Source organism: Camponotus vicinus, unplaced genomic scaffold (assembly GCF_025532165.1).
Source record: "Camponotus vicinus isolate PSW18456_S1 unplaced genomic scaffold, iyCamVici1.0 SCAF_10, whole genome shotgun sequence".
Lineage (NCBI taxonomy): Eukaryota > Metazoa > Arthropoda > Insecta > Hymenoptera > Formicidae > Camponotus > Camponotus vicinus.
In genome coordinates this window covers 6,436,227-6,462,412 of record NW_028141946.1, presented here as the reverse complement: position 1 = coordinate 6,462,412, position 26,186 = coordinate 6,436,227, and the positions used below count along the sequence as shown (strand labels likewise).

The window sequence follows — 26,186 nt, the reverse complement described above, 5'->3', positions numbered from 1 at the left end:
ATAATAATTTAATATTTTTATTTGACATTAAAAACTTGCAACTAAATGCCTCTCTTGTTCAAGTACATTCAATAGAATATTTTAATAATTTTTCAATAGAATATTTTAAAATTTTAAGAATTGTATGTAAATAAAAATATTGGAAATGCGATTATAAATAAATAATGTAAATAAATTAATAATTAAAAACTAAAATATTAACGTTATCGTTGTAGCATTAAAGCGTATTATATTATATGATGGAAAAATATATTTCATTTTGTTTAAGTCATGTTTGCAGGATATACGCGATTAAAAATTTATTCGAAACGGTGCAGCTCAAGCTGTGTGTGTTATTACATTATATTTTTTATTGCCCTAGGGCATCTGTCCAGGAAATCGATTGAGACTTCTGGTTGGCCAATACGATACAGGGGGTTGTTTGGTCGGCAGCAGAGCCGACCTAACCATTTCCGAGGACGGCATACAAAGACATGGGAAGAGACGTAGCTGGCACGTGCAGCCCAATAGGGTGAGTTATTAGAAATTATTTAAAAAAAATGGCATTTTGAGTTTTTATTTTCAAAAATATATACTGCATTTTGAAGCTATTCTTAAATCGCATAAAAGAAAGTAAATTTTTCCTTGCTGAACGTTTCGAATTGCCAATCATTAGCCTCCTTCGCGAACTAGAATGCTTATAAAAATAATAATAATAATAATAATAATAACTTGCAAATTTATATATTTTGATCTTGAAACAGATAACTTAAATGCACAAAATATATAGGAAATACACTAATAAATGCAAAACTGGTTTACTTAATTACTAGAAATTGGTTTAATTACAAAAAATCCGAGTGTAAAAGATTCTTATATACCATTAATATGGAAATAATGTATGTCCATCAAGCATGTCTTAATGAGATTGCGATAAATAACCGTTTCGTTCGTTTACGAATATTTGCGGATTCTTTACGCCCACAATCAGGAATTCCGAAGCGAATGGATTGCATGAACGCATGAATACGTTCTACGATTATAATTCTTCCGTGCCGTACATTTGAATAGCATTTTATTGGCTCTACCGTGACACAACTGGCTTCTCGAATTAATATATCCGTGATCTGAAAAGCGTACGAGGACCTATTCCCTATTCGATCATTTGTAAACAACTGCGGACAGGGTTTCTCAAACGCTTAATATATATTATATCCAAGATTTATACATTTTTTAAAGAATTTTTACATAATAATTATTTTTCTTAATTTTATATAATGATTATGATTCTTTTTTTAAGATAAAGAAGATACAAACTATTTGTTTTTTTAATTAACTATATTTAATAATATCACAATGTATTGCAAATTTTTTTAAGTAGTAGTTTATTATGTGGGTTAGAATGATTAATATATATTATATATATATTATATATATAACTGAGAACTTTTGACCAGTATCGAAATAAAAAACAATTTTATTTAATTTAAATATATATTCTGTTAATAGAATATAATGCGTGAAGGGAATAAAAAATTGGTTGCTCCCTGAAAAATGTAAATTATTAATAATATTTAAATTGATTTTATTATAGCTTGACATACATCCTGAATTTTTAGCAAAATATAATTCGTCTAGTCTTTCTTGAACATAGTAGTTAATTGTCTATAGTCTCTCTGAATAGTCTATCTAAATATAGTAGTTAATCAGAATATTGGACAGCTAATAAAACCGCAAATACTCCTATTATTTTTTATTTTTCTGTTTGAACAATTATACGGTTTATTTATTCGCGGTTTGGGAGACCCTGCGCCACAGAATTGACAATAGCGTTCGGCCAAGGGCTTATTGTGTTGGCAACCTTTTACGCCCCCACGGGATCTGTCAAAATCAGCTGACTGCCACTTGGTTCGTTCGGCTCTTCCGGACGTCGACACTGCCGTTGCTGCGTATCTGACTATGTATCGCGGTTTAATATCTGCCACTGACATAAATTCGATGAAATATACGCGATCGATTAGGACGAATTTATTTGCTGGCGTCACAATGAAAATAATTATCTTGGTTGAAATTAATCGTTTTTAGATTGAAAAACACAAAAAGAGTAGTGACAATAATAAAAAAAAAATGTAATAATATTATCAATAATAATATAAATTCCACGCCTTAATATAATTTACTCTATAACGTACAAATAATTCTAAAAAAATAATTAAAAATTAAAAAATTATTTGACTTTGTCTATTTTTAAAATTTTTCAACCACAAAAAAGCATTTATTTAAATTGAGTTATGTTACATTTGCAACAAAATTTCAATCCACTTTAATTTAAATTTTTTTAGCTGTATTTCTATTTAACTCTGAGCTTTGTATTTAAATTTAAAATGTTAAATATTTTAATTTTATTTAACTCGTATATATACATGTGGAATATATAATTTTACTAAATTTTTCTTAATATCGTATATTCTCTGGAACTATATCTCTGAATGTGTCGAGATTTAGTCTGGTCTTTCGCGAGCAGCAATGTATTTCGGGCTTCGAAAATGGCCGGTTTCTTGTCGGTGTTGGCAGTTTCTCGAGCTCTTCTTGTTTCCTGGTCGATCTGCGAGGACTTTTTGCTCTGCACAGTCTTGACAGGCGAACATCCGGACGCAACGTCTCGGTGTCATTGTACGCGTGATGCATGCATGTGCATCTCTGCTAGAAATACGACTTTGTTGTCGTCGCCATCGCAGGGTCAACGTAACGCGAATGAGCTTTTCTACTACGTCACACGGGTGATTGCACTAGAAAATCAGCATTCGCAGGTGACGTGAGTCGCGTCAGATACGATTGTCTTTGATTGTCAGATTTGATTCACAATATATTCCAACATTTTTTTTCTCTTTATTTGTTCTTTTACATTTTTTGTTACAGATACCAGATATCGTATGAATATTTAAGTTAAAGCAACAATTAGTACAATAAAACCTAAAATTAATATACAAGTAAAATATAAAATCTCGCGTAAAAATATTGATTATATAAATGTATATCAAATCTTCTGTAATTGTTAAAAAACAGACGCATCGAAAAAGTAAATTATATTTCAAACTCTTCAAAATATTGAAATTTGGCCGAATAATAGAAATTTCACAAATTTGAATAAATTAATCTAGAATTAAATGAAAATTTCAATATAAATATATATATACAAAGAAAAAGAGAGAGGGAGGGAGGGAGAATCGAAAATTAATTCCGTGAATGTAAATTTTTCCATCACTCCAAAAAATACGATACGCGACAATGTCTCATGGGTCTCATCGGTATCACCATTTTTTACAAAACTCTCCTGATCCCTTCATGCTTCCTATACCCGTTGTATCGATAGCATACCGTCGCGTCGCATCCTGGAGCGATTTACGAGAATCCGGTCCCGCTGTGTGCTCCACAAGGAGCCACCTTTTCTGGCACGAAGGTCCGCGGATATCCTTATATGTCCACCGGTACCAGACAATGTCCACTCTGATGCCGCTATTCTCTCCTGTTCGTTGTCTTTTTTGCGATGTGAATACGTATGCGCGCAAGCACATCTGCGCGCGCGCGCGCGCGCATCACAAAGTGAGGTCCCTGGAGTCATCTCGATGGAATGTCTAGGGCGGTTAGAGTCAAAGAAGAGCGGGCGCGTTTCATCCACGAGGCTCTTCCTCGGTTGCATACTCTCTTCCTTCCTTCGCCGACTCCTCAACTTCCCAGAATAGCTCGTGATGTACATTTTCACGTGTTAGATCTGGGAGAGGCCGGATGCTTTCCCTCTCACTTGCGTCAGTTTGAGTTACGCGAAATTATGATACAAATTAGTGAGAAGAAAGTATTTTATTCAAATCCAGTAATAAAAAATAATAATAAAAAAATCTGTAATAATAAATAAAATATGATAAGGAAAGTTTTATAGATACTCTCTGCGAGGTTAATTTTTATATTGTTATATTTTAACAAATTTTCGATTTTTCTTTTAAAATTTTTTAAGCATTTTAAATCTTAACTATGTGACAAATTTGCATAATACGTTTTATCAAGAATTTATATTTTATACAAATAAATAATAATAAAACTAATATAATAGTATTTATTTTATGAATAATCATAATTTAATATAAAAATAAATATTGTTTCTTTTTGCAAAATCTATAATTGGATATTTTTTACATTACTATACTCAATTTATATTGAAAATTACGTTGTTAATCGTTTAGAAACGAGATATGTTGCGGCTGAGCGCTTATATATTTGTCGATACGTTCCAAGTATTTAAATTCGCGGAGACACAAGAGGAGAAACATGAGCGTGCTCGACATAGGCGAAAGGAGCTTCGTGTGCACCGGTGATGTTAACTAGAATAACCAGATCGTGGCACGTTCGCCTTCTCTCTCTCGATTTGTAACAGCTAGTCAGTAACGTATGCAGTGCGAGTCTACGACAAGTGCATTGCTCGCATTTCCGCATAGGCGGCGAATTGCAAGTGTGATTTGGACATTTTATTATCTCTCTCTATTTTACGATCATTTTTATAAAGTAACTTTAATCAAATAATCAGAATATCTCGAGATATATCTCGATATATAACGTATGTCGCTTGATAAAATTTGTTTACATAGATGTGAGATAAATTAAATTCGCTGGTAATTTGCTTAAAAATACATAGGAAAAACTTACGCTTTATTATCTCAAAAACAATTTTTGTCATAATTTCATTGGATTATTTGAGAATATATCTTATGCTACAAATACATTATTAAGATATGATACATCAGATTCAGAAAAACCGAATAAAATAGAATCTATAACGATTTTTTAAAGTAACCCAGTTAGTTTCGTAGCTTCCAAATCAGAATTAAAGGGCTTGAAAATGTATATATTTTATTTTTTGTATTTAGATTTCAGAAAGACGATTTTACATAAAATATATAAACTACACGAGATTCTTGTCCTGTTTTGTATTAAATGATAAATATTAATAAAGACATGAAATTAATTTTATTTTTTCAAGAATAAATTCTTGCAAAATATACTTATATTTTGTAAATTTATCATGTACATATCTAAAATTGATTTAAAAAAAATAACGATAATCTAACACGTCTAACAAAATGATTTGTATGCCCTGGGTGCTAGTGCTTCTTGCGACCACTATTGCCTACGCGACGGCGTAGGCAAACTGTACCGGCTGAAAATGGCATGGAAAGACAAGGAGGAATGGCAGATAGCGAAACGGCAGACAGGTTTTACGCGACAGAGAAACTGAGGAAGATAAACGCGCTTGAGACGGGAGTTGTCTAAATGTGGGCTGAGTTGTCTTTAACTGCCGGTATCAATGAACTGTCAAACGCGTGGGATTACTCGTTCTTAACGCTGACAAATTTCCTATCCCGAACGTGGATAGTAATCCAGTATTATTTTTACAATATTCGCTGTGTGAATAAGGTATACGACTACTTTAATTATCCCGAATCTTGTGTAACTTTTATAAGACTATTTGTCATATTTATAAGACATTTAATTTAATTTAACCTTGATCACTATTAATTATTTTAATTGGCACGTCTGCAAGAAACATATAATTTATTATTTAAAATATAAACGTATAATAAACATATAAAGTATAAACATATAATTTAAATTATTTAAAATATAAACGTATAAACATATAAAGTAATAAACATATAAAGTATAAAAACATATAATTTAAATTATATACAATTTTATTTTTTTACGCGAAGATATACATATCATTAAATTCCTCAAGAAATATTTAGAAAAAGTTTTATAGATAGATAGAAGATCTAGAAGCTATAGATAGAAGAGTTAAACATTATATATACAAAAACCTCATTATTTGAAAGAGAGAGAAATCTTAGAGAAAAAATTAGAAAGAAATATATTGCAAATATACGCAAACGTTAAACTCTCAAAAACCTGCCTTTGGGAAAACTTAGGATACTTTGTATGTTATTTGATATTTCTAAAAAATAGTGTACTACCTCTTCATTGCATTTATGAGACATCAAACTCGTTCAACTTCATTTTTGTAACTTTTTATCCCTAAATTATTTATAAATATTTATAAAAAATGATCACATATGGACAGGTTATTCTATTTGAAAGAAACTACTACTCTTTACCTTACTGAGAAAAATTTTAAAACGTTTCGAGAAAAAAGTTCTTGAAAAGAAACACCACAAACGCATGCACTCGTTAAATTTAAAGACTTACTTTTGCAAGAGCGATATTTCTTGCTTTCTTTCGTAATGGTCTCCGCTGAAAACGCGTCAAAGTCACGCCTCAGCTTTTTATCACATCATGACACGCCTAATTTCCTCTTTCTTGTTAACTTTTTTCTAAATCTCTTTAGAAAGATTATTAGATAAATTATTATTGCTTGCGGGTGAAAAAGCAAAAATTTATGTAGTGCTGATATAGTGAATTTTAACTTAATTATATTTGTAGAGAGTTGTAGAGAGTTATTTATTTGAGACACAAGAGTTTTAAAAAATAAAAATTACAATTTTATTTTAAAAACATTATATTGTAATTTCACATAATTGGAACAGCCACTTGTATCAAAAACGTTTTAATTTCTATGTCCTAATTAATCGAGATTCATTGTATTTATAATAAATTTATATTTATAAATTCTGTTTTAAATGATATATAATAATACATACATATATATATATATATATATATATATATATATATATATATATTGAGATTGATTAATTGTGATTTGATCGATCAATTCACACTGACATTAAAGTCTCATGATATTAAATAATTATTCTCTTGAAAACGAAAGCAAATATTTTGATACTTTTTCGAAAGATTCACAAAGAGAAACACAGTGATCATAGGGCGTTTTTCAGCAAACGACACAGAGGACACAGTGTATCACTTCATCCTTGTCGGTTGTCGAATGTAAACAAGAATGAAATGATTCACTGTGTTACACTGTCCTCTGTAGCACTTGCTGAAAAACGCCATACTCATTAAATTTAAAGATCTACTAGAAAAGCGATTTGTTTCTTGTCTTGTTTCATAATAGCTTCCGGTAAAACGCGTTAAAGTCACGCATCGACTCTCACCGTGTCGACCCGTATATTGTGGTTTTCGCCATTCGTTTCCAACTTTCCGAAGGCAAGGGCTTCCCCTCTCGACGACCTGCAAACAGTTTCCCCTTCTTCTGCGTACGGTCAGATTTCCGCTCGCCGCACAATTTCGCCGCCCGATCTTAATTTCCCTCTCACCCAGGGGCGCGTTTGCTTCCGCCGACACGTGACCGGAGACCGCTCGAGAGATCGTTGCATGTCATTCCTCGCGTGATTCCACCTTCCGTTTACCGAGAAAAGCCTATTTACACGAATCATTAGGGGGTCTTCGCCGACCGAGTCGTCGGCGACTTTAATGTGATTCCTCTCTCGCCTCTACAATTATTCACACAATGATTAGCAACAATTCTTAGAAAAAGCGAGAGGAATCTTTTTTATAAAAAAATATCTTTTATTTAAAATAAATTTTACTTAAAATGTAAATTTTTTTAAATAAGAAAGTTAAAACTAGAATTTTTGATATTTTTTTTATTTCTGTAATTATTAGTTATTAATATCCAGTTTTTATTCTACTTCTATTCTACTTCTTCTTTGTGTCACTTTATGACAAGAACGCCTCAATCCGAACTCGAGAAGTAATTTGGATTCAAAACTGACTGGCCATAGCGCGGCATCATCCGTGAATTCATAACGCGAGATGAAATGAGAAATCCAATTTCATTTCGCGGTACGCCCATCGCGAGGAAACAAACCTAAATCACTCGCTTTAGAATGCTTTCGAGTGACTCCAGGCCATCGAAGCAGAAGCCTCGACGGCCTAGTTGCTTTTTCCTCATCGTTGAAAGACCGTCCATTTATTAAAGAGACAATAAGTGATGTTATCTCACGTAATAAACCGTCATCCTGATCATAAAAGCGTGATTTATACATGTAAATCTCTTTCTCTTTAGTGGATGTTTATCGTGCTTTGCGATTAATCAGATCATTGATATTTTTATTAATACATACATACTTTAGCGCGGAGTCTGTATTATTGAACAACAATATTAATCACGATACAATAAATTTGAATAATCTAGAAAGGAATAATCCATTTTTGACATACTAGAAATTTGCATTTTTGCATCATCATGATGTGTCATCATAGTGAAACATTTTTTCCCTGCAGCGTGACTCAATCTATGCTTGGAATATATAGTAGACACTTTGAATCACAAACTAGTTGTACGGTTCCTACATTTTGCTCGTTTCTTTTTTTATCAAGATATAAAAGCTTAATCAATAATTATTGAACGTATTTTAAATTTAGTTTTGTTACATTATACGTAATAGATTTTTTATAATAGATTTTTTATAATAAAAAAAAATTACGAAAAAGTAGGAAGCGATGAAAAATTTAATCAAACTGCAATTTAAATTAAATCAAATTTGCGAAATGTACATTATTTGTTTATAAAAGCTTTGCTTTTATTAAATAAATCATTCTCTCTTCTCTGCATATTACATTCCTTTTATAATTCCAGATGAAAATGCATTCAAAGTTTTATACAGTTTCACACAACTTTATAAGTGACGGTTTAATGTGATTATGACTGCACCGACGCTTATATTCAGAAAGTATACGTGCGGGTTATGCGGCTGATTGTTGACACGCGAACTTATTCATTAACGTGAATGCGGTTATTGCCAAAATTTATTGTGGCATTTATCGAATAATGCCAGTAATAGATTTAGGTAAAATGTAAGCTAGCATCTATGCGCGCATTCCATAGATTTTTGCACGAAACACGCAACTTCAAAAAGGATAATTTGATATAATGCGATCATATCTTATGCAAGAGATTTCTGAAAAATCTCGCATAATTCAAAATATCTTAGAAATAAAAATAAAGTGATTTTTAAGGGATTTGCATTATTTCCTATCTTACGCATAGAGATAGTGAATGATATATTGATATTTTTTTATATTAGATATTACTTCAAATTTGCATAAAAAATTTGACCCAAAATATATTCAAATTTTTTTTTATTTCATAATGACACTTAACAGAATCGAATGCATAAATCATTTTCTCGATCATGCTTAAAAATCCTTATCGCGGCTTGAGACAAACCGAAAGTCCTGCTTCCGTAAGAGGTGGAAAGCCTCCTTCCGTGTTTCCATGGAAACCGTCTTTCTATCTCCCCTAACCTTCTCTTTCTCCTTCTCTTTCCTTCTATTTCTCCCTTTCCCTCATTCTCTTTCCACTTCTATCAGGAGCGGATATACATATATGGAAATTAATGAATCAACTTTAGTAATTTTTTTAGTAATTTATTAATCTTTTTTTTAATTATATGTTGTACAATCTGCAAATATGTATAATTATGTAATTATATATTTTAAATATATATATACACGCACATAGAAACTTATTTTTTATAATTTATTAATGTATTTATTAATTTTTTCTAATTTTTATTTATGAAAATACTGATACATTTAAATTATCAAATTATTTGTATTTTTCTAAATTGAATGCCAAAATCTTTAAAAATTATTAGATTTTAATTCGATAAAATTATTATCTTAAGCGCGATACATGAATAAGATATAAGATCTTTTATTTAATATATATATCTGAATTTTAGACTCATAACTTATTTTAAATTGTCGAAAGAAAAACATAATTTTATTTATATATTTCTACTTCCTGAAACGTTATATTTTCTATAATATGATAAAAATTGTTTTTGTAAATACAAAAATTATTTAAACTGAAACAAAGGATTCCAAATTTTCTATTTAGGGTCTCTGAAATTTTAAATCCGTCACTGTTTCACTCTCTCGCTCTCTCGCTCTCTCGTTCGCTTTCTCTGGCTTCCTCTCATATACCCTCGTAGTAGTAATACGCCTTTCACAGTTAGCGCCGCGACGCTCGGTATCGACCGAGGGTGTTACCCCCTGTTTCCCCACTCTCTAACTGTACTCCATCGCCATCCCCTCTGTTTGGTTCCAGTGCACCCTCGCGTTGCACGAGCGCTCTCAACTTTCCAGCACTCTTCCCCGCTTTTGCAATCCCCTCTACTACGCGCCACTACGATAGTACTATTCGATTCATAATAATACAAAGAACACGCGATAGCGCGTATTCGCGTGCAGCTTTAATTCACGAATTAAACCGTGTTCGCTGTCGCTCTGCTTCTTTTACGATATTTCGTCGACCTGTTCTACATATTATGATTACGTATTATTCTATATGCTCTACAGATTAATTCAAAATTAAAATGTAGTGAAATGTACTAAAATTGAAAATTCAAAAATTTAATCATTTTTAAACGCGCTTTTTCTATAAATTTAATTCTTTATCAAATTATCATTGGTTTAAATGAATACAGATTTTCTGGATTATTTCGTCCACAGATACATTACATTTCCAATCTCATAATTTTTTACATCGAAAAAATTTCTGCGGTCTTATCATAATTTTTATTTATTCCCAATACTTTTAATAGAGTTAAGATTGATTTAATTAGAGTTTGAAAAGTGCGAAGTTTAATAGGGAAATATATTACAAGGGGAAGAATATTATAAGATAATATAAGATATCAAACGCAAGCATGAAAAATATTATTTTTAATTATTTTACCCGTAATTAATTACGATCCAGTCTTTAATACGAAATCACATAATTAATCTTATATTCTTTCAGATACATATTTTTATTTAAAAGAATATTTTTCATGAGTTTTTTCTATATGTTTATTGATTATAAAAATACCTATAGATACATACAATGATTCGCTAAGAATATAGAACATGTTTTTTTCTTAATTAAAAATCCGAAATTAAAAGCCTACATACTTACTGGATTTTTTAACGTTATTCTCATGAATTTTCTAATTTGTTTAATTTAAATAACCACTTTCTATAGTTTCATCTTCGCTCAAAAGCGCTCATAAGTTGCAGAGAGTAATCCCAACTTTGTCATATAGAAGGCGAGCTATAATCAAGAATGACTTATGGCATAATTAGCACATTTCCCAGTTCTGAGTAACAGCCGCCTTCTTGCGACGGGTGCACAAGAAGGAATCCGTGTTCGCAAAGCAGGCAATTAGTGAAGGAGAACTGTTTTTTTGAAGAAAAGATTTTCATCAGATTAACTCTGCCTTAATTCTAAAATTTTGAATATTAAAAAGCTTAGAACTCTTTAATCTTCCATTCTCTCGTGCAACTTGACGAAAAAGCTTTAAAGTCAAACTTTATCCATAGATAATTCGAAACTTTAATCAAAGCTCTCTGAGAGCACTAAGAATTAAAATTATTGAAAGGAGCTATTCCTTTAAACGATATTTACGTGCGTGCATATGTATGTGTGTGGCTGATGTATTATTTTGATTTAGCCATTAAAAAAATTGAACATGTCATTTTTCATCAGATTCATTAAATTTAAAACATCTATTTTTAATTGAAAAATGAAAGAACTTTACAGATTGATAGGACATTGAATGATTGGATGACATTGAATGAATAGAAATTGATTGAAGAAGGACATTGATATTAAGGTTTCTTATAAATAAAAATATGAAAATGAAAATTTTTATTGTTAAAATTGGTGCATTTAATTCTGAAAACATTATTTATTTTTATTATACAGATATAAATGAATTTTCTTTCGTTTTAAATTAATTTATTCAATTATTAAATAAATAGAAACATTGACGTATAAAAGAAAACACGATATCTTATCTGAAAAAAAACGCAAAAAGACTTTTATGCCATAAATATATATTATATTCATTTTGCTCGATTCTTTGGCAACCAAATATTTCGAAGATATTGAAACAAATCACTTTGGGTTTCTTGCAAGCGCGCCCGATCGGCGAATTAAATGAGGTCAAAATGATTTATCGGGGTGGTTGGCTCGAAGATGTGAGGCACTATATTATTCGGTGGGTGGGTCATCTTACCTACAACGATAAGAACTGACCCAAATTCATACCGCATCTTCCTAGCAATTCCCTGGACAGAACACATCGAGATTTCTGCATGCGCAACTTTCCTCGTCCTGCTTTCGAGAATACGCGATATAAGTTTTACCGATCGAAAACTTTCAACCGTAAGTAAGTAAAAGTCCCGATTGTTCCACTTCGGCAACACGAAACTGGCCGTCGACGGAAAATTGCGGATTACTCTTGGTCGTACGAGCTTTACGACGAGATCGTAGAGGTTGCTTTTATGCACAGGGCGTGTCCGCCGTTCCTTCTATCTCTCTAATATTACAATGTTGCGTCCACACAGTTTCTCTCTATACATGCTAGATGTATAATCTTGTATTAAATATACGAGATTGATTTATTTTCAAAATATGCTTCGATAAAAATAATAAAAACATATGATAGTTTCTCTTTGTAATAACAGAATTATATATAATTTTTTTTCTTTTTACAAAATTATTATACATATATTTGACGCGATTCTCAAAATATACAAAGTATTTATAAATCATGTATTTATAAATAATATTTAGAAAATAGTTTTATATTATATATATTATATATATTTTTATATATTAAATATTTTATTTTATTTAACTTTAATTAAAATTTTAAATATGCATTTATGGCTGCTATATAAATATTAATTCGCTCTCTGCGGTGAAGAAATAACCAATATTGCAAACTTCTGATGCTCTGCGAAAGAGAAAGTTCTCGACTGCTACCGTTTGTATATCGAGATATGGAAAAAAGTACGGACAAAAGCGTAGCTCGCTTAAGCGTAACGCAAGGGTTGCGGGGCTTCTATTATTGCAAAGCAGCGGTCGATGAGTTCTCGAGATTACGTTCTCCTGGGAGATATTCCTCTCCCTTTTCCTCTCATATTTATTCACCGTCACGAATTCTACGTTCGCGTTTTATCAACGAAATTACACTTTCCCGACGGTTTAACGCTCGTGTGCAAGCTTACATTGGTTTACTCCCTAATTATGTATCTAATTTGTGACATTAGATTATTAAAATTTACTTATAAAATTTAGTTATGCTTATTACTTCAGCAAATCATGAAAGAATTGTTCCATTAAGTTTAAAGAACATTAATAATCTCTATTTCTCTTACATTAAATAATTTTATTAGAATTTCAATTCAAACGTAGAAAATGTTTAAAAATGTAGAAAGTATTTAGAAACTTCACAAAAAATAATATTAAATTATATCAATTTCTTATATAAAATATTGCATTGTTCATCGAATATATTTTTGTCAGATATTCTGCGAAATTCTTTGCAAAATGAATTATGGAAGTTTATGGTGTGCTTCCTCTGAAAGAACGGCGCTTTTTCGCCGATGGGGAATCGAAATTTCCATTTTTTTTTACCGAGTTCTCGTAGGAAACTCAATTAGCGATCTCGTAGAATTAATCCCGAGCTGCAGCAGGCTGCATTCAAACGAGGTCCTCGAGGTTACATTGCCCTTAGCGGAAAGAGTAACAGAGCTGATTGGCGTTCGCGCAAATAACTTCGTTACGAGTTCCGTCACGAGTGCGGTTCACGTGGATTTAGCTCCTGCGGTGTCTATCGAATCAGTTTCCGCTATCTTTTTCTTTTTTTTTTTCAACTCAATTATCGGAAAACCGTGGAAAATCTTTGTCGCTTCCACAATAAAACTTATGCGCGAATATAAAATTGCGATATTTAATTTGCAAAGATGTAGGTATATAATTTACCATAAGGCAAAATTGCGATTGTGAACATTAATTTAAAACCTTTATTTTTTATCATGAAACGAACAGACCCAACTACAAATTAATAGTTAATTTATATTAAAAATAGTATTTTTGTTTAGTCTATTAAAAATAGTATTTTTGTCTTTTTCAGTTATTACTTTACTTTAAAAATTTCTGATAATAAAATTTATTAAATTAAATTTTAAAACTATAATTATAATTATAACTATAATTATAATTTTAAAACTATAATTATAATTATATTAAATTAAATTTTTTTAAAACTATAATCATACATTTATTTTCAAAAATACTATTTAGATGTTACGCATATCAAATTTTATTAATTCGTATTATATTTGACATTTAATGGTTAAAATAATCTGGATGTAATAATTTAGATTTTTATTTTGAGTAAGTACAATTAATTAAATTTATGTCACACAAAAGTTCACTGCTGCATTCATAAAATTAAGTACGATGAAAAATGGACAATGTGATGACATAGAACACAGAATCTACTAATTAAACTGGATATAATTAATCGTTGCTTTTGATTATGCAGGTTGTTACACCACAGAAATGCGGAGACGTCTACCTGTACGACCTTCCAGCCAGCCGGGGAAGTCCTGCGCCGCCCTCCAGACACGACTCACCCCTCAACTCGACGAACAATGAGCATTCGCACAATACAGGTGCATATTATTCACAAACGCCCCATCTCTAACCGAATGGTCATTGTGATGAAGCCGTCTGCTAAAGTTTGTTCATTAATTGACATATCGATTAATTTTGCGAAAAGAAAACTGCGTTAGAGTATTTTCGAAATTTTTAATTAAAACCACAGATATATAAGTTTTCATTATTTTATATGCTTTTTGATAATTTCAAATATTATCTTGAAGTATATACTTATGTTTTTTATCTTTAAAAAATTATTATTTTCAAATATTTAATATCTTTTTGTGCGATTTAGAATCAAAATTCAATCAAATTTTACAGCTTGTGTACAGAATATTTTTTCTGCAGAATATACAATTATTTTTAAGAATAAAAAGAATATATAAATTTTATACAAAATATAAACTCAAAAAAATATTAAGTCTTTTTTGTGAATCTTATATCGATAAAATTATCCATTTATTTATCGCACCTGTTTTGTTCCAGTAGTTTACACTGAAGTTTATTAGTCTCCTATTATCACACTTTCGCTAAATAGATCCCGTTGTTCGCCGAACAAAGAGCTCCTGGGGACCTGTAGTAGAAATCTCACAAAACACCCCATTAAACACGCTCGGACAAGTTAGTTCACACAAACACCCGGAGAGAAATTTCTCTTTCTTTTGTCAAACGGGCGAACTTGTACATGCTTAGGGCGATACACCAGCAGCAGTAACAGCGCGCGGAATTCCGTCGACAACGGAGGCGATGCGAACGAGTGTTATGACGTACCGCCGCGCGCGATCCCGGTGATATCGTCGCCGGCGAGCAGCCCGAGCCCGGCCCCGTCGTGCTATGACATCCCGAGGCCGCCGACATCCTGCACGCCTAACTCAAATAGCTCTGGCGTCACGCCGCTGGATTGCTACGACGTGCCGCGACCCCTGCAACCCCTCACGCCCAGCAGCTCGGCCTCCAGCCTCACCAATGACGGATCCCTCAGTGGCTCGAACAGGTACGTTCGCTCGCATTTCGCGTTATTCGCAGGAATTCCTCCCAAATGGAGTCGTAGTTACAGAGATGATGTAGTCGTCCTTGGAGCCAGAGATACGGGAATCGTAGAGATTTACATGCGTCCAAGAATAATATATCTAAAAGTTTCGGAATAAATTGAGGACTGAATAAAGTTTCTCGGAAATCCTGCGAAAAATGATTTAAAGACATGACAATTATAAATGTCAAAAGGAATCTCGAGACTCCAAGCTCGCAATCTTTCGCTAGAAAATTTCGACATATATTTGTACAGTGTTATCAATAATAAATTTTAAAGACTCTCAATATTTAATCTCCTTTTGGCTTCGCTACATGGATGATGGTTTGAATTTCAGATCGAGTTTGGCCGCTCCGGATTATGATGTACCTCGACCACGTCTTCCAGTATCCTCGTTGCCGTCTCGACATAACACTCCCGTACCGAACACTCCGACGCCCCCGCCACCCTCGCAGCAAATTTACGACGTACCAGTCAGCAAGGAGCTTCCGCTGGAGTTGGACTCCGCCCTGGAAGGCTTGCAGAGATTGCAGAATGAGGCGTCCGCCGCGATAGCGAGGTTACTGGGTTTCGTGAGCCCTGGATGGAGAACACCGCAACGATTGGACGCCACTCTTATGGACCTAAGACTGGCTGCTCTCAGACTCCGAACGTCTCTGCACGATCTAGCTGAATTCGCGGAAGGTAATTAAGCTCCGTTACTTTATATAATTTGTCTTTAAAAATTCCTTGAAGATATCTTTACAATTTTTCAAATAAACAGCATCCTCATATTTTATAATTTTTCTAGTTTTTATTAATCTCATGAAATAATTCGAAGATTATAAAGTCACAGAAAAAATTCATCATAAATTATACAAGAGATAAATTAGATTTTTTAACATATTATTTTTATCTCTACAATTGTTCAAATTTACGACACAATCACAATTTTATCTAGAAATTTTACAAAACTATATTTATGTATACTTGCTAAATTTTAAAAAATAATATTTTACGCATAGGTACGCTAGGCAATGCGGGCAAAGCGCCGGATAAAGGTCTGGCAACGAAATTACGACCGCTAGTAAAAGCGCTTCGTGATTCCGACAAGCTCGTGCAGGAAGCCGCTACCGAATTGGACACGATGGAATGGGATGCGAGCAAGCTCTGCCGCGGCGGTGGTGATACACCAACACCTACTAACGGACCACCGCCTTCGCTGCTACCGCCTGTACAGCCCGATCCCCTCGATCAGCTGATCGCGTGCGCTCGAGCGCTCACGGAAGACGTTCGTCAGGTTGCTAGTTTCATTCAGGTGAGCGTCTTTCGCAAGTAATATATTTGTCAGGTAATGACTTCCAAAACCTTAATAGATTCCTAATTGAATCGTCGTGTAATCCTGGAAAATGAATTAATATAAATTAAAATGATGAATTAATATAAGTGGAAAAATATCGATCTTCTCAAACTTTTTTTTTAAAATGCATTGTATAAATAGATAAGTTTCTTAATCACTATGACTTTACTATATAATATTATTATATTCTGTGGAATTAAAACAAATTCTTAAGTCTAAGTAGAAAATTAATTTTTTAATTTTTAATTTAAAAAATTTTTTTTTTTTTTGAGAATTGAAATGGATGAACAAAAATATCTACGTTTCTTTTATAGAACGATAGATTATGTAAATATAATTTTAATGACATTGATAGGAATCTTAAGTCCTTATTACTAATGATAGAGACTTTATGTGTGCAGGGAAATTCTACGTTGCTTTTCAAACGAGCATCGATCATTTCCACGGGCAGTAGCAATAATAGCGGCCCCGGGGAGGATTACGACTACGTGAATCTCGATTCGCGAGAGGTCGTGGCGAAACAACGGGAGGAACTACGAGCCCTGTTGCCGCAGGAGCTGCGCAGCAATTACGATCTGCTGGTATCCGAGGCGGACAATGCGGCGATTCAGATGCCACCCACGACACCGACGCCCATGGACCCCAACGACAAGCAATTGCTGGCCTTTTACGCTGCACAGGTGATCACGCACGGCGCGCACTTGACTCACGCCATCGACGCTTTTCTACAAACAGTCGAGCATAATCAACCACCCAAGGTGAATTGACTTGAAATTTCTTGTGGTACTTGTAGTATCCACAATGTACTTTTTCGCGTGAAAATATTTGGAGATATATCGAGAGATTTATTGTTCGACATTGGCGATAAAATGGCAAAGAGTGTCATTCTTGTCTCGATAAAATTTGAGATTTGAATTATATCCATAGTCACACTTTTTTACAACACTTATAATAATATATAGACTATCATTATTCAAACTAGCTAATATAATTACGCAAGGCATTTGTTATTTGACGATATTAGCTAAAGCTATGTATATAGTATTTTATCGTAGTCTTTCGACAAAAAGAGATTAGATTAGATCTGTTTAATTATTTTAGGAATTCACATAAGTCATAAAAATCGCTAGAGATAAATATCCTGTCGGAAAACGTAGCATAAGGCATCTTTTTATGTTATAATTTTGAAAAATGTTATATTCAATTTAAACACATCTTTTATAAAAAGATTCGAATTCCTTTTGTTTATATAATAAATCAATATGTCAATGAATAAAAATTCTTGTATTGAACAATGCAAGAAAGCACTTTAATAATTTTAATAATTTGTTTAACAAAACAAAAATAAATCTTAATGATATATGAATGATGTATGAAATTACAGGTTTTTCTGGCTCACGGTAAATTTGTCGTGCTGAGTGCACACCGGCTCGTGCACATCGGCGACACGGTGCACCGAAACGTGACGCGCAACGATGTGCGTACACGCGTATTGCAATGTGCGAATGCCCTGAACGAAGCGCTCGCGCAAACCGTGCAGAAGACGAAGCAGGCCGCTCAGTTCTTCCCGAGTGTTACTGCGGTCCAGGAAATGGTCGATAGCGTCGTCGATGTCTCACATCTAGCTAAAGATCTCAAAGTCGCCATGATACAGTCCGCTCAACAGCCTTGAAGATCTTTATCACAACACAGTCGCGTAACTACAAGTTCCTTGAATTGAAATGCAATCCTTACGATTGGTAGTTCTTTTTTTTTCGTTAAAACTCTGAGACTGCGGAAGATTCAAACACAACGCATCTTAGGGTTTACACCTTGCGATCAGATTTGATCGCAATCGTTAGTAATTCGAAGACAACGCTCGAGGAATCATGTTGAATCTGTTGTCCACATCTTTTTTGTCGAGATTTTGAACAAACGTCGCTGAAAATTCACAGCGCGTTCATAGAATGAATATTTTTTCCTGTATAAAAATGGATCAAAAGTATCTCAGGAAATTTTCAATGGATGGTCCTTCAAGCGTTATCTACGAGATGTGAATGGTTGATGATTGCTGTTATCTCGAGATTCAGCCAGCATTAAAGAATGCAATGAGGAATACAGTGATATTGAAGGCGCCTGATATTTTTATCGAAAAAGAAAGAGCATTAGCGCAAAAGAAGTTTGCTTGGAATCCTGACGACAGTATTTTTAACTCTAAACGGCGAAATAATCAAACAAGATGTTCCGTATGTATGCTTCAAAACAAAAACCAAATCCCCGGATACTTACACACTTTATGTGTACAGTACAGAGCTAATTATCCATTTGCACTATAAAAAAATTGTGGCCTAAAATAAGAACCTGCTACTGCCAAAGCTCCGATATTTAGATCATAAGAAATGAAGGAAACCTTGGAACGAGTGTCTTTGTAATGTACTCGAGAATATTAACAATTGTAATCTTTCATAGAAAATATGTAGCCGTATCGTTCAACTAGACATTTCAGGTAGACGTGTTGAGTATAACGAAGAGTTATAATAATAGCTTTCTGGCACGTGCGAAGCATTCCCGGAATGGGCTTCCACGAATTCGCGACTTGATAGACACTGAAGTCCATGATGATCCAGATTTCGGAATGGAGCTCATTTCGGATACACGTCAACACGTACGCAGCTAAACGTGTTAGTAGTCTCATAGATGTACGTATACAATATACAGTAGAACATACATGTATACATGACAACGCGTATTCATATCTCTCTTTTAGAGTTGAATTCATCGATGTCGGTTAACTATAATCTTAGTTTCGCTGATTCTTTAGAACTAGATTAAAAAAACAAAAGAATAAGCTACAGTTAACTGATATTGCTATTAAAGGAAATGCGAAAGATCGATATGAATACTAATATTGAATTGAGGAACAACCGCATTTCTGTTTTTCTAGTTCGATCGTATGTGAAAAATTGACACCAAGAGAGAGAAAATTCAATGCAGGGAATATACACCTTTTGGGATATCCTGCGTGCAGAGACGAACTTGTATTACTTGTTACAAACGATTCTTTTGGAGGACAACTTTAAACGAAAATTTTATATGAAGCTTTTACTACTGGGTTACGAATTTTTCGGACACCCAGGCCTTTTTACCAGGTTCTTCCATAACCAAATTAGTCACGAGCGCACACCGTGAACCGCGATCAGCGGCGGATCAAATGAAATATTGTCGTAAGAATTTGAACGGCAACTATGCATACTCGCATTTTTTTTCTTTCTATACCGAGGCCTTTTTTTATAGACCGAATTTTTATAGAATATTTTATTAACTTAGCACATATTCGAAACCTCCATAATAGAGACTGATGCAAACAACGCAAATATTTAGAAAAATATTGCAAAAATTATGTTGTCATTTTTTCTAAGTGTCTTGCATTTCTATCATGTGATAAGTCAGTCATGGAATTGCATTTTTCTAATTACCTAGCAATCAAAACTGTCTTTTTTATATCTTAATACACAATTATAATTAATAACTTCGCGTTAAAATATTACCAAAAGATCATAACTGGATTATCTTCAAATGCATAATTCTCGAAGTCAGGAATATATATATAAATCTAATCGTTAATTTGTGGCGTAAATTGTTTCGTTGGCATCTACATGCAAAAGTGTACTTAAAAATAACTTGCCAACTAGTAAGATCCGCTCGACACAATTCGCAAAACTATTCAACTTATTTTACTGCGCCTCGATTAAATAATAGAGATATAATTGTGTGACTGTGACGCGGTTATACTTTTAGCCGTGTATTAAAATGTAAGCGGCTATTTTGTTGCAGCTTTAATGATAACGAGCATTTACTAAAATTTTTATTCATAATTTTTATTTATAAGGACTTTTATCTTTCGACATTCTTCTTTCTCAATTACGAGATTGATTGTCATAATTATTATTATGACATAGATGAAGTGATTCTTTTCGCAGATGCGACTTATGACATTGATATATTCTACAGTTTATTTTTTAGAAATTATATATCCAAGCATATCGCATAGAGAAACGTTTATACATGAACCTCGAGACCTGTATTATAATTTATTAGCGAAGCGTTTTTTTTTTTGTAATATAATATACATGTGGCAGGCAGTTATATAGAATCTAGAACTGTATATTTCGAAGTTTACATGATAGTCGATAGGTGCTTATCATTCGCGTTCAACTATCGTATATTCAGGTATATCATGGTCATTAAGTATTAATAGTTTTTTCTCTTTTTAACGCAGGCTAGCGAATGTTATTTTATCCGTCAAGAAAAACACGATTTATCGTTTCTCTTTAATTTCCCTTTTGTACATTGTACCTGGATAATCCTTTCGCAGTAATTGTATATTCTTGCGATCATATATTCGTTAAACGTATACACATATGCAACGGTATTTCATATTATTGTAAACATAAGGAATACTTATTATGCTACAAGCTACATATCGAGAGCGATAATTCTAAGATTAAGATAGAAAAATTGAAGAAAAGAGAAAGAAACTCTCGATATAGCATACGTGATATCGTTTTAGAGGAATTTACTACATCGAAAACTCGGTTTAATGAATCATGCTTTCAGTAGTATAGTATAGCACGGACAATTCCTGCGTTTTGTCATTGAAAATTTCTTCGTGCCGTTGAATGCAAAGCCGAGATGCGTTATGAACTAAATAATTGATTTATGTTACGTTAAGAACACCTTATTTGTATATATACATAGATATATATTTATACATATTATATATTATATATTATATACACATAAATATTCCTATTACAAAAACGAAGTATGTATACACACACATACACACACACATATACACACACATGCGCAATAGTATGTCTGAGATGCAATAGTGGAATAAATCTGTTTGAATATTGTGCAATGTCAAAAATAATTTTTAAGCCAAAATATGCTGAAATAATCAAGAAGTATTAAAAAGAAAATATCTATCGAGAGGAATATTCATAGATTGGATTGTAATGTAAGTCAGAATGTGTAAATTGAATCCACATTTTCAATACTATAAAATATTTTTTTTCTGCTATCCTTTTTTTTTCAACTATACTTTAACATCCTGAAAGATTAATTTTGCATATTAGCGCATTATTTGTACATTATAGTTTCGTTCATACAATAAAGTCTCAAAAGAGAAAAAAAAAGATCGTGATAAAAAATATAGACAATCTTTCCAGAAAATTCTTTATTCTTTATGTTACAATTTATTAATTTTTATTACATTTTGATGTGTGAACGAAACTCACAATATATATCTATGCAATATAAACTGTCAATTGACAGATACAACAGTCCCAACATCCAATTTCTCCCCATTATGCAAGTCTTAACAAGTAGCTTCTGTGCACAGTTAGATATAAAACATTTTATCAGTATGTATCTGGTCAGACTTTTGATAAGTGGAAAAGTTTCCATAAGAAGTAACTTTATATATTAATAATTATTTTCAATTAATTAATAATCGACAAATTCTATTCATATTCCTTAGCAGAAAGAATATTAAATAAATGTGTTTTCAAGTTTATTCAGTTTTAAAAACCAACCTGGTTTTGATAGTAGCAGCGATGAACAGACTAAGAGTGATCACCGCAACATCTGCCAAGGTGTGTATGAACATTGCCCTCTTTATGCGCTCTATCCCTAAGAGCCTTTTCATGGTGAAAACTAGTGAGATCTCGTTTCATTGCATAAGCATCTTCGCCGTCTGCGTAGTATTTTGGTTCTACCTCGGATACTTCAAATTGCAAACTGCTTGTGTACAAGTTGAGAGCTGCACGATTACTTCTTCGGACGTGCAATGAAACATACTTTGCTCCAAAGCATTCCACCATCGCTCTAGACGCTTGATTCATCAGTTTCTGTGCAATCCCCAATCTTCTGTGAGAGCGTTTCACTGCCAAACTGGTAATATGCCCATGAGGATTATCTTCGCAGTCCTCCTCCATCTTGGCAAGCACATATCCTACTATTCTACCTTTTTCATCCTCTGCCACATAACTGAGTTGTGGCCAAGAGAGAGCATGATACAGATAGTATTTCATTTGGTAATTTTCAGGTAAACATTGCAAGTTACAATGTTGTATATTCAATAAGTCCTCTGTAGTCGCACAACGTATATTTACAGACATCTTGGATATGTTTTGTCTTGCAATCGTTCATATAATGATAGCTTTAATATTGTTAAATTATTCGCGACGAAGTTTCTTGATGCGTGAACGACCGTTTTTCAAATCATTTACGGACGACGACTCGCTCATTCCTTTCCCAGTCAATTCTCTTACAAAGCGGAATCGTGATAGAAAGAACGTCCAGACTAAGTACCAACCTGTGACGATAGAAATTATTATGTGATATTAATTCAATATTAAGACAAAGTAATAATAATATAAAATGTATAAATTATATTCACTAAGTTTTATAGTTTGAGTTAAGGATAACAATTTGAAATTTGGGTAAACGAGATTAAATCAAGCTAATCAAGATCAAATTTATTAATTTACAGATTTAAACATAATTTTATATTCAAATACATTTGAATAAAAAAAAAAAAACAATGTAAATGTGTCAGTGAATTGTGAACAATATGATTGTGATAATGCAAGTAAGATATGCTAATTAGAAGTGGATAGGAAAGTAACAAAGGAAATATAAAAAAAATTTGCATTAATTTTGTAAGTTCATAAAACGTGCCTGGGTATATCTATACACAATTATCTATACACAAGTGCACATGTGTAGTGTAAGGTACTTAAATAACGATACATTCAGCAATATAAAATAGAAGAGGCTACTTTCGCGCGATCTCCCTTGCAAGCAAGCCGAGAAACTTTTTCCGACAACACGATTATGTCATATGATGTAATCGAACCACTTGTGAGTAGCTTACCCATCACAACAAGGAGGAACACTATTAGTAGACTGAATATCACGGAGAACGCCGTGAGGAGAATTTCCACCGGGATTTCCATCAAGAAATAAAGGAACAAAGAAATACGAGAGAAAAAAAATTACACCCTATGTCGTACGCGCATAACTACATCGGCGAAAATTTCGCGCGAGTGGGGTGCAATCCGTCTCGATGAAAAACGACGAAAGATTCGAGAGCGAACTTGGCACGATAACGACGCGCAGTTCTCGCTTATCCTTTAGCAACAGCCACACGCCATTTTGAGAATCGAAGAGTAGAGGTTATAACTCACTCCCTCCCCTCCTCTCCTCCACGAGCAATTCGCAGGTGTAAATGCGCATAAGCGTTACGTTAAACTGTCACGATTGCAATGCGTTTTTCGTTTACGACCCTTACCAAAGTCCAACAGCAGCTCGGACCGTCGATATCACTTCCACGAGACTTTAAATCCCTTCCACCGGTGAACGATTTCGCCGACAGGAAATGCACCTAACCCAACGGATGCCATAAGTGCCGTGAAGTTACATCAATTTTTGGCGCGTTCGAGTCGTATATATCGTATCTAGGTACTCGTGTATCATGACTGTTGGTCATGAACGGGATAAGAAGTGGCAACGTCTCAACAGCTGTTTTTGACATACATATATATATGTGTGTGTGTATAATATCTATGTACAATTAATAATGAATACAATGATTATAACATAATTTTCATTTTTCAGATTATGAAAAATGAGAAATGTAATCATTAAATTCGGGAATCGTGCAGTGATATTAATGTATATATCAAAGAATCCTATCAAGAGGATCATCTTCAAAGCATACATATAATATGTGCTTATTAATTTTTATTATTTATATGTAATTGAATTTTTATTATTCAATATTCGAAAGCAACATAGTGTAGTAACGCAACTTTAGCTTATATTGAAATGAAACTATCTACTTTTCCTATGTTGCAAGACAAAAACATGCATTAAAATGACAAAAAACAAATTATTTGTTTGTTAATTATTTCTATTTTTTTTTTATATTACATAAGCTACAGATTAAATAATCAGATAATTAGCTTCTAAGAGATTGAGTATATTAAATGTTTATATATTTGTTATTAAATATTTCATATTTATTTCTTATTTGGAATAAAGCATACTCATTTGTATTGTATACTGTGCAGATATCAATTCGAAAATATGCACAAATTTTAATAAGTATTTACACTTACTTCTAAAGATTATAAATAGTTGTGCATTTTGATATTCCAACTAAAAAGTATATATATCTATAATTAATCCTTATATATATCTGTAATATATACAATAGTTTTACACACTATACATCTTTATTATCTTCTTCCTCATCTGGTTCATGTAAATGATCTAATCTAAGTTCTTTTGAACGATCAACTTTAACTACAGGTCTATTCTGTTTAGATATTTTCTTCGGTCTCTGTCCAACCACATACTCTGGCAAGATAATCTTACTACTTTTGAATACTAGTTTACTGTCTTTAACATTTTTGGAGTCTTCTGCCGCATCTTTTGTCTGAGGTTTTCTAAACTTTACTTGTGATGTTGATGTACGTTTCTTAGATTTAAACTTCACAGAATCTTGCAAATCTGATTCAGGTTCAATATCCATCTTCTCTTCACATTGATCAACCTCTTCCTTTTCCTTGCGTGCCCTCAGTTCTTTCAGAAATGACATGGCAGCTTGCATATTACTGCGTTCTGTCATGTCTTCACTGGATACATCATCCAAACTATACTTGACCCATTTGTGTGGATTCCTGTGATAGTCCGGAATATTTCTAAAATTCGCGCGTGGTGCCGGGCCCTCAGGACGTTTAAAGATACTCTCCTTGCCGCGAAATTTTTTAGTCTCTCTCTTCTGTTTATCGTCTCTCAAAGTTAAACTTCCCTCGCGTTCGTCCTTTTCAGTATCGTCCGTTTCATGTATAACACGTGGGTTACGATTATTTTCGACGATCAAAAGTTGATCAACTAATAATCTCTGTCTATTGATGAACGCTGCGAAGTCTTCACGTGAAACCAAGTTAGATGCGTGCATTTTTGAAAGCGATGACACACCTCACTATAAATTATTCAATTTACAAACTTAATATACATAGTCTCTTCGAAATTATTAAATAAATATATAAGTATCACATATTTCAAACCTTCAAGTCGTCAACTCTTAACGATTGTTTTGGGTTATATCGCAGGTGCACTGTTGCCAATAACTCTAAGCCATAATGTGCAAATGTCTAGATGGGATGCGCTCGATCCGGAAATGCCTGACGTCGGAGATATCAGAGACATGCAGCATCGAATGCGTTTCGTTTGACACTACGAAAATTTCGAACCAATCAGAGCAAAGAGATCTTCGCTCCTCTTGTCCTCATTGGTCAGCGATTTGAAAG

The 26,186-nt window shown here is 33.1% G+C and overlaps 3 protein-coding genes and 1 long non-coding RNA gene across 10 annotated transcripts in view; 2 read left to right on the top strand and 2 right to left on the bottom strand.

The window, feature by feature from the left end:
* The window catches only part of P130cas (Serine_rich_CAS and FAT-like_CAS_C domain-containing protein p130CAS), a 184,693-nt gene extending 162,898 nt beyond the window's left edge, over positions 1 to 21,795 (top strand). For 3 of the 4 annotated variants that reach the window (XR_014435389.1, XR_014435387.1, XR_014435388.1), the window contains 8 exons: positions 362 to 511; positions 14,337 to 14,466; positions 15,146 to 15,446; positions 15,820 to 16,166; positions 16,487 to 16,779; positions 17,223 to 17,579; positions 18,206 to 19,499; positions 19,745 to 21,795. Coding sequence is in view for 1 of the 4 variants with exons in the window: in XM_083080067.1 (XP_082936193.1) it covers positions 362 to 511; positions 14,337 to 14,466; positions 15,146 to 15,446; positions 15,820 to 16,166; positions 16,487 to 16,779; positions 17,223 to 17,579; positions 18,206 to 18,493 (1,866 nt within the window). In the remaining 3 variants the exon portion in view is untranslated. Of the gene's footprint in view, positions 1 to 361; positions 512 to 14,336; positions 14,467 to 15,145; positions 15,447 to 15,819; positions 16,167 to 16,486; positions 16,780 to 17,222; positions 17,580 to 18,205 lie in introns of all 4 variants that reach the window. The other variant, XM_083080067.1, reaches the window with a different exon arrangement.
* Positions 14,162 to 24,319, bottom strand: Vnc (GNAT family N-acetyltransferase vnc). 4 transcript variants are annotated; one of them, XR_014435391.1, is made up of 4 exons: positions 24,161 to 24,319; positions 22,401 to 23,182; positions 14,925 to 16,863; positions 14,162 to 14,527 (listed from the first exon to the last, which is right to left on the bottom strand). XR_014435391.1 is itself a non-coding variant. In XM_083080091.1 (3 exons), the coding sequence occupies exon 2, from the start codon at positions 22,983 to 22,985 to the stop codon at positions 22,431 to 22,433; it is 555 nt and encodes a 184-aa protein (XP_082936217.1). In that variant the 5' UTR covers positions 22,986 to 23,182; positions 24,161 to 24,319; the 3' UTR covers positions 14,162 to 16,863; positions 22,401 to 22,430. The 4 variants fall into 4 exon arrangements, 3 of the variants coding, with proteins under 3 accessions (XP_082936217.1, XP_082936218.1, XP_082936216.1); XM_083080091.1 differs by having other exon boundaries at positions 14,162 to 16,863; XM_083080092.1 differs by lacking the exons at positions 14,162 to 14,527; positions 14,925 to 16,863 and adding an exon at positions 22,028 to 22,197.
* Positions 23,227 to 24,834, top strand: LOC145960539 (uncharacterized). The gene is made up of 2 exons (XR_014435392.1): positions 23,227 to 24,415; positions 24,487 to 24,834. It is a non-coding gene; the product is annotated as an uncharacterized LOC145960539 (long non-coding RNA).
* Positions 24,824 to 26,048, bottom strand: LOC145960533 (uncharacterized). Its single transcript, XM_083080087.1, has 2 exons — positions 25,944 to 26,048; positions 24,824 to 25,858 (listed from the first exon to the last, which is right to left on the bottom strand). Exon 2 carries the CDS (start codon positions 25,832 to 25,834, stop codon positions 25,097 to 25,099), a length of 738 nt encoding a protein of 245 aa, XP_082936213.1. The 5' UTR covers positions 25,835 to 25,858; positions 25,944 to 26,048; the 3' UTR covers positions 24,824 to 25,096.
* Positions 26,049 to 26,186: the final 138 nt, after the last annotated feature.

Excerpts from the sequence above, each read along its gene's own strand:
- Vnc (XM_083080091.1), bottom strand. The coding sequence starts at position 22,985 with ATGTCTGTAAATATACGTTGTGCGACTACAGAGGACTTATTGAATATA.
- LOC145960533 (XM_083080087.1), bottom strand. The coding sequence starts at position 25,834 with ATGCACGCATCTAACTTGGTTTCACGTGAAGACTTCGCAGCGTTCATC.